The 8,207-nt window shown below is 30.8% G+C and overlaps 1 protein-coding gene across 1 annotated transcript in view; it reads left to right on the top strand.

Moving 5' to 3' along the window:
- The first annotated feature begins 5,771 nt into the window (after positions 1–5,771).
- Positions 5,772–8,207, top strand: part of LOC114422643 (ATP-dependent zinc metalloprotease FTSH 12, chloroplastic) — a 70,549-nt gene continuing 68,113 nt past the window's right edge. Inside the window, exons 1-2 of the mRNA XM_028389113.1 lie at positions 5,772–6,173; positions 7,411–7,595. Coding sequence (XP_028244914.1) covers positions 5,820–6,173; positions 7,411–7,595 — 539 coding nt within the window. The 5' untranslated portion in view covers positions 5,772–5,819. The remainder of the gene's footprint in view (positions 6,174–7,410; positions 7,596–8,207) is intronic.

Here is an 8,207-nt window from a genome sequence, read left to right as displayed (position 1 = left end):
AATATTAATATTCTTCATAATTCTCATCCAAAACTGTACCAAATTTTGCATTAAAAGAGACAGATGTGAGGTGATGTTGTGCGTGTAAAGGTGGAAAAGTGTGGGTAAAAATGATAGTTATTATCATAACATAAGACCAACTGTTGTTGCTTTAGAAATAAATGTGTGTTGCAGCTGAATGTAGGTGAAGAAATTACATTTTTTGGTTCCCAAACTGAGTTTGGGGTTCCTACCTAACGTTTGGCCTTCTTCACCGGAGAGGGAAAAAAAGGCCTCATTTATAGCTGAGCATATTGACCATACATTGTCTCCTTAATTACCATTGCATTCACCAAGTACTTTTATTTGCTCAATCATCTGAATTGGGATAATGAATGTTTTTTTTCGGGGGTTGGGAAATGATAGGTTTGCAGCCCATGATGATTTTGATGAAGAACAAGCCTTACCATGACCATTGATGGAACATAATATGATGGGTCTATGACATTTTGATGTGTTGGAATGATTTGATAAAAAAAATTGTTGGAGTAATGCCTATTCTTGGTATGCTTGCACCCTTGGGGACAACATTCTTAAGAAAATCAAACACACCAGTCTTTGAGATTGTAGATGCAATGTCACACTTCTAAAGTATCCTCCTCATGTGATCCTCAACATTAGCCCAAGCCTATATTGTTAGCTCCATGATAACATTTCACAAGCCTGGGCAAACACCACATGAGCCTCAGCTGATATCATCCTCACATCCCCATCAACCATCATGATCTTCTAAATCCAAGCATAAGGCAAGTTGAGAGTCCTTAAATCAATTATCTCTTCAATTTCTCGGGACTATTTTGCCCAGAAGTTATTGAGTTGTTCTTGGTAAATGTCTTGCAGAGCATGTTATTTCTCTCCAGGGTAAGATGACGGGACATAAGGACCAACAGTCTGACTAGAAGGATTGGTAGGTGCCATCATAGGATTAGATTGATATTGGTTCTTGTCGTGTGCTTGTTGAGTTGGTTGACAATGCTGGTTTTGATCCATGTTCTTATGGACTCCAAAATATTCTTTGACCATGCACAACACAGGAGAAGAAAAAGGATTCATTAAAAAATAAACATCATTTGTGGATCTCAAATAATAAATGCTAAAGTTTTATAAAAATTTACATTGGTCCAAGTCACAAATATTTTGGGATTTTTTGTTTTTGGTTTATGGAATTTTTATCATCAAAATTTATGTTTTCATTCAACAGAGCCAATAAGGACAAAATACAAAATAATTTTTTTTGAGACCAAATGTTAAGAAAAAAATTATTAGGGACTAAAAGAAAAAAAAATTAGTATATGTCGAAAACAAAAAAAATATATATTTAAGCCAATGAAATTTGATCGATACATTATGTTTGCTAGTTTAGTCATGATTAGACTCACAAACCCATTGAATGACCTTTTTAGACTCAAGTAAATCAAAATAATTGTGTCAAGACTTAAATATATCATAAGAATTCTTTTTACTAGCCATAATCAGAATCCCGTTCAAAATTGACAATATAAGATTACAAGTTGAAGCCTTTTCCAATTACTATAAATAATTAAAACAAATCACACCTTTGAAACAAATAGAAGCGCCCCAAGTTCCATTCAAAGTATTTCTCAATACAATTTCTTTCAAAATCATTAAAATTTCATGTACTGATTCTTCAATACCTATTATGGTAGAATATTCATGTGATATTTTTTTTCTTGATTTTACACGTGTGGTACATGTTTCCTTTATTTTTTTGAGTAAAACTATTAGCATTGCAATGCCACACACACACACACATAATGCTACTCTGGGCTTACATGCTTCATGCACAATATCACCAGGAAAACTAACAAGCACCCAATTAAAAACCTAGAGTTATGACAACGCTTTTAGACTTGTCATCGAAACAACTCGCATGCCCTTTAAAATTTGTCTTTGAAAATAAAATTATAAAAAAACTTTAAACATTATACATAAAGACAAATATGAAGTGTGAAATTAGATCGAGTTTCATTATTGTATAGCAAGCTAGAAGAAAATTAACACAAGGAGGGGAAGAGAGAAGAAGACATACCTCCACTAATTTGTTTCAAAGAGATTGAGATTTCAATTCCAAATCGAAGAAAGAAAATTGTAGAAAAGAAAAGAAGGTGGTAATGAAAGTCAAAGAAAGAAGTGTGAGTTTGTTTTAATGCTATAATAACATTTTTTGCATATGTGTCCTTGCACTAGCATTTATTACGGTATAAGAAAAGTAAAATAAATTGTCTTTAATTTAACTTGAAAAACAATTAAAAACAATAAACTATTACTTTCTTACAAAAATATATATTTTTCCAATAAGCATTTAAGAATAACGTGTTTTTAGCATAAGTCTCAATTCATCATATGAGCTCTTTGAAATTTTTTTACCAAATTGACTAAAGAAAATTCAATAAAGATGTTTATTACCACACCCAATTATACAAAAAAAATTGCCATGAAAGTTAATAATATTTCTTTCTCTTTGCATATAATATAGAATAGATACTATATATTACTTATTTAAAATCCTAAAAATATTTCTATCTTTTAACAAATGAAACATAGTTATCAATAATAATATTATGAGACAAAAATATTTATATTTTATGTTCATCACTAAAAATGTCATTTATTATTGTTATTAATATATGCATTTATTATTTATGAGTTGCAAAATACATTTTTAATACGATAAAAGATGAACAATGTTCATGCCATATTATTGGCAATGAATATTAAGTATACTTCCAATTTTACAAAAACTCTCATCGATGAGCTCAACATGCAACAAAACATGGCAGAAAACTAGTTGGCTTTTTTGAATGCCATATTTTCATAAAAATTATTATGTTATTTATTATTGCTATTGATATATGCATTTATTACTTATCAATACATTTTTATTACGACAAAAGATAAATAATGCCCATACCATATTATCTGCAACTAGTAAAGAACATAATTCCAATTTCACAGAAACTCCCCTGGGTGATCTCAGCATGCAACAAAACATTTTAGAAAACTAGTTGGTTTTTTCTTAATGCTGTATTTTTATTGAAATTATTATGTTAATCAAATTCTCCTTTAAGAATCCATGTCTTAAATTTGGATTCATTTGCACCTTTATCGAAATCTTTAGGTTAAATATATTTCTGATCCCTGATAAATTAGCAAATTATGTTTTGGATCACTAATAAATATTTTTTTGCATTGAGTTCCTAATAAAATATTTTTTCCTTGTTATTTTATTTTTTAGTCCTTCTACTATATCTTTTTTTTGTCCATAAAATATATAGATCATTGTTATTTATATTTTTTATGTTCATCACTAAAAATGTTATTTATTATTGTTATTAATACATGGATTTATTAGTTATCCGTTACGTAATACATTTTTAATAAGACAAAAGATGAATAATGCACATGCATATTATTTGTTGCGAATAAGGAGCATACTTCTAATTTTACAAAAATTGTTGTCGATGAGCTCCATATGCATCAAAACATTGCAAAAAACTAATTGCCTTTTTTGCATACCATATTTTCATCAAAACAATTATGTTAATCAAATTTTCCTTTAAGAACCAATGCCTTAAGTTTGGATTCAATTGCACATATATTGTCATCCTTAGGCAAAATATATTTTTGATCACTGATAAATTAATGAATTATATTTTGGATCCTTAATAAATATTTTTTTGCATTGGAGTTCGTAATAAAATAATTTTGTTTTTCATCCTTGTTATTTTGCTTTAGTTCTTATCTCACTTTGGTACACAATTTACAACTAGTCAACCTCATAACCTATCTTAGGTGACATTAATCAACATACAATAGGAGAAGAATGAGCATCTTCGAACCTTTGTGGAACGCTTTATAAATAGTCTTAAACATCCTAAATCTAGAGCCAACAATTGCTTTGCATCATTTAATAACTGCCCTTAGGCCGAGACCTTTTGTCAATAGCCTATGCAAAAAAAATAGCATTTGACATGGATGAACTTCGATAAAGAGTGGCAAAGTACATGAAAATGAAAGAATTAGCCGAATACAAAAATCAAGCTTAAGTCGAGGCAACCTCCAAAAAGAAGGAATCAAACAAGCCAAACTTTACCAAAGTAAGGTATGAATGAGGGAGGAATCGATCACCCATAGAACTACACCCCCTCAGTGTGAGTAGATCCCACATCTTGGACCAAGCCTTGGCCACTGAGATCTTAACGATGCCAAAAAGAGTTAATACTCCTCCTAAGGTTGATTTTTCTAAACATGACCGATATCACCAAATTTGAGGACACTTAACCGAAGAGTGTGGTACACTAAAAGATAAGATTGATGATCTCATCAAATTAGGACATATGAAGGATTTTATTCACAAGGCTCAATCCTATCGCCCATACAACAACTATCAGCTTGACCAAGACAAAGGAAGGGAGCGAGACCATAACCATCATTCATGGAATGAGAGAAGTATAGAAGTGGGTCCAGAGAATATTTTTATTAATTCCATATTAATTTTATTTATGCATTATATATATATATATAAAATTATAATTTTAAATTGAGTCAAGCAATGAGTTGGGCCAACTTGTTCTCGAGTTTAAAGCAAGTTGAGTCAATCTCATTTCCAGCCCTAATTGGAACCAAATTGGTAGCACTATAGGTTTTATGAAACCAATATGGAAGAGGTCTGAGTCAATTTTTAAAACATTGGTTTTCATTAAAAAAAAAACTAAATATCAATGACTAATTTCTTAAAATACTGAGATCCATCTAGAGCATATTTGTGACATTAACAACTAAAAATTCTCAATTCTAGTTATTTTCAAAGAAAAAGTTTATTTGAAAGAAAATCAATTTGTTTGAGACATTTGTTAAATATCACTAACCTTTTTTTCTAAAAAAATAGAAAATAAAAATTCTCACACGAAACTTTATAACTATTTACCAATCTTTTTTTCTTCTAAAATACATTATGCCCAAATCACTTTGAATTTCTGAATATTATTTTTCTTTCAATTTCAAACATACATTTTTTTTCATCATGAAAATAATTTTCTTTTATATCCAAACAAAACTTATCTTAAAACATCATTTTTTCTTAACTATACAATTGGTCCCTTAATTATATTTTAATGTTCAATTTAATCCTTCTAATATTAAAAGGTTCAATTTGATTTATCCATTGTTTAAAATGAAACAATATACCTTTTTTAACCATATGTATTAGTTATTTGATGAAAATCTAAACTTTCTATATTAGTTATCAATACAACTTATGTAAAAGTATTTTTTTAAATTGGTTGCTTAACCACCCATGTAAAAGAACATCCTAAATGTGTGTCTCTTACCTTAGAAAAATATAATATTTGACCTCAATTTTATTAAAAATTGATGCTTTTAGTTTTTGTCAAATAATTAATGGATATGATGAAAATAATATAATTATTTAATTTTAAATAATTAAGAGATCAAATTGAACCTTTTAATAATTAAAGGATCAAATTAAGTCTTAAAATATAATTAAGAGATAAATTTTATAGATAAATTTTTTTATTAATAGTTAATTATTCTTCTAGAAAGAGGTGGATCAAATTATATTTTTTTTATATGTCCGGGGCTAACTCTTACATATGTTTTTCCACAAATAGAGTTTCCAAACAGACAAAAATATTGTTATTAGATTTTACTTAATTATTATATTTATTATTTGAAAGGAAAAATGATATGGATAAACCCCATAAACCCCGAAATCCCGAAATGAACCCCAGAAGCTAGCAATGGAACTCACCATCCCACGCAACCCCAACCCTCTTCTCGTTTCCTCACCCCCACCACTCTCTCGAAACCCCAACGTCTTCACCTTAACCGTGCCGCGCCGCCGCAGAAGGATTCGGTTTCGGGTCTCGGCCGCCGCGGAGCCCGATGGGCCGTCGTGGTCGCAATCGCTGCTGCGCGGGTCACGGCGGTTTTGGGGAAAGTTTGGGGAAATGGTAAAGAAGGAGACGGGTCTCGACTTCGAAAACAGGAGTGTGAAGAAAGTTGGCGAGTTTGTGAACGGAGATGAATTGCGAAGGTTGGGGACTGATTGGGTGTTTCGGTTTGTCGATTGGAATCGTTGGGAACGGTGGAAGGTAACCATACATTCAATTGCTGTGTGTTGATTGTGTTGTTAATTAATTTCATTTCATGTTTTTTTAATTGTGTTGTTAATTTCATGTTTTTGTTGTGACTTGTGAGTGTGGATGCGAGTGTGAGAATGTTGTAATGGTAGGTTAAATTAGTTTTTTAGTCCTCTAATTTATTTTTTTGATTTAATTTGGGTCGTCTAGTTTTTTGGGGTTCAACTTGGTCCTACCGTCAAGATTGGATCAATGGTTGTTTAATGCACATTTCCTAACACCATCCGATTAATTTAGACAAAAGGATCAAATTGAATTAGTTTTAAAAATTAAAAGACCAAATTAAATCAGAAAAAAATTTAAGGACCAAATTGAACCTAAATAATGAATTAGAGGACAAAAAAACTAATTTAATATTTATGTTATGGTTTTACTGGAGAAGCTGAAGCATTTGAAGATAGGAATTGCAGTGATGAAAAAAAGATAATGCAGGTGTTTTTGTAAATATGAGTGAAAATGAAAAACCTTTTGTTAAAACCAAAGTGCTGACTTTTTTTTTTATCGGTAAATGTTAATCGTTAGTTTGTTAGTTTTTGTTAGCAGGGGGGTTGAACCTGTGACCTTTCTCCCCTTTTTGTCTTTCTTTCTTAACCAACCAACCAACCTTTGAGTGAGAGCAAAATCTGATTTCTACATTGGATGATGTTTTCCAATTTTAAATTTTCCTGTTCCCTAATAATGCAACCTTTTTTGTAATTATAAGTGAAAATTGAAAATGTTTCCTTAAACCAAACAGATTGAGGGAGAGTCAAATCTAATTTCCACATTCAAGTGCAACATGAGAGTGGCTGGTCAAAATTTTGTGGCAGTGCCTGCATTTCAAAGGCATTTCTTTTCCACTTGATAAGATGGGACAGGATTGCTCAAAGTTTTCATATACTTTCTGCTTTTGTTCTCTTCTGCTGGTATTTAATATTATTTGGTTCTGTGAGATTGTTTTTGTTTGATCAGTGGCGTTGGGTTAACAACTATTTTGACATTCATGTGTTTTTCTTTCTCTTAGAACCATTTGTGTCTAGCTAACATTTTGATTACAAGAAATGCATCTAATGTCAACACTTTTGGACAGCATGGTAGAACATGGACTGATTGCTTTATTCATAAAATGGGCTTCAGTTATATTTGTTATTATACTGTATTATTTTCTTTTTAATATAAACTAAAACAAATTTGCTTATTCTTTTTCCAGAATATCAAGGATTGGGAACCTAAGCGAATTGGTGCATTGGTTCTTTACATTTTTGTTGTGACATTTGCTTGTAGAGGAGTATATGTAACAATTCAAGCACCTTTCCTAAGTCGCCAGAAAAAAGAGTTGACAGAAGCTTACATGGAAGCGTTAATTCCTGAACCATCCCCTACCAACATTAAAAGGTAAATCAATCCTCCTTTATTAACACATGCTTTGGAGTTTGGACACACATGCTCTTGTTATATATACTTTTGGCATATCTAATTGGTATAGTCATAATTCTCTTAGAAGTTTAATTGTTGACTTCTCAAATTTTATTTCTTATGAACAAATAATATTCTTTCACCAGTTTTGTACTAATATAAAATTGACTTAAATATGTTTTTGATCCCTGATATATACCTTATGAACAAATAATATTCTTTCACCAGTTTTGTACTAATATAAAATTGACTTAAATATGTTTTTGATCCCTGATATATACCCAAATTTTGCATTTGGTCTCGAATAATTTTTTTCCTTTGCGATAGGTCCCTAATATTTGAAAAGTTTTGTGTGAGGTCCTTGCCGTTAAAAAGGATCCATTAACTGTTGATGTGACCGTTAACTCGACACGTTGACAAGCTACCTGTGATGCCACGTCGGATTAAATGTGACATGTAAGCAAACCACGTGTCGTCTGACATGGCATTATATTTTAATTAAATTAAAACGAAAAAAATAGATTATTAGGAATCCTTATATGAAAATGTTGTCGTTTAAGAATAGAAGGAGGCTTGTGTCTTCTTCCCGCA

Source organism: Glycine soja, chromosome 8 (assembly GCF_004193775.1).
Source record: "Glycine soja cultivar W05 chromosome 8, ASM419377v2, whole genome shotgun sequence".
Lineage (NCBI taxonomy): Eukaryota > Viridiplantae > Streptophyta > Magnoliopsida > Fabales > Fabaceae > Glycine > Glycine soja.
This window is presented reverse-complemented; position numbering and strand designations above follow the sequence as displayed.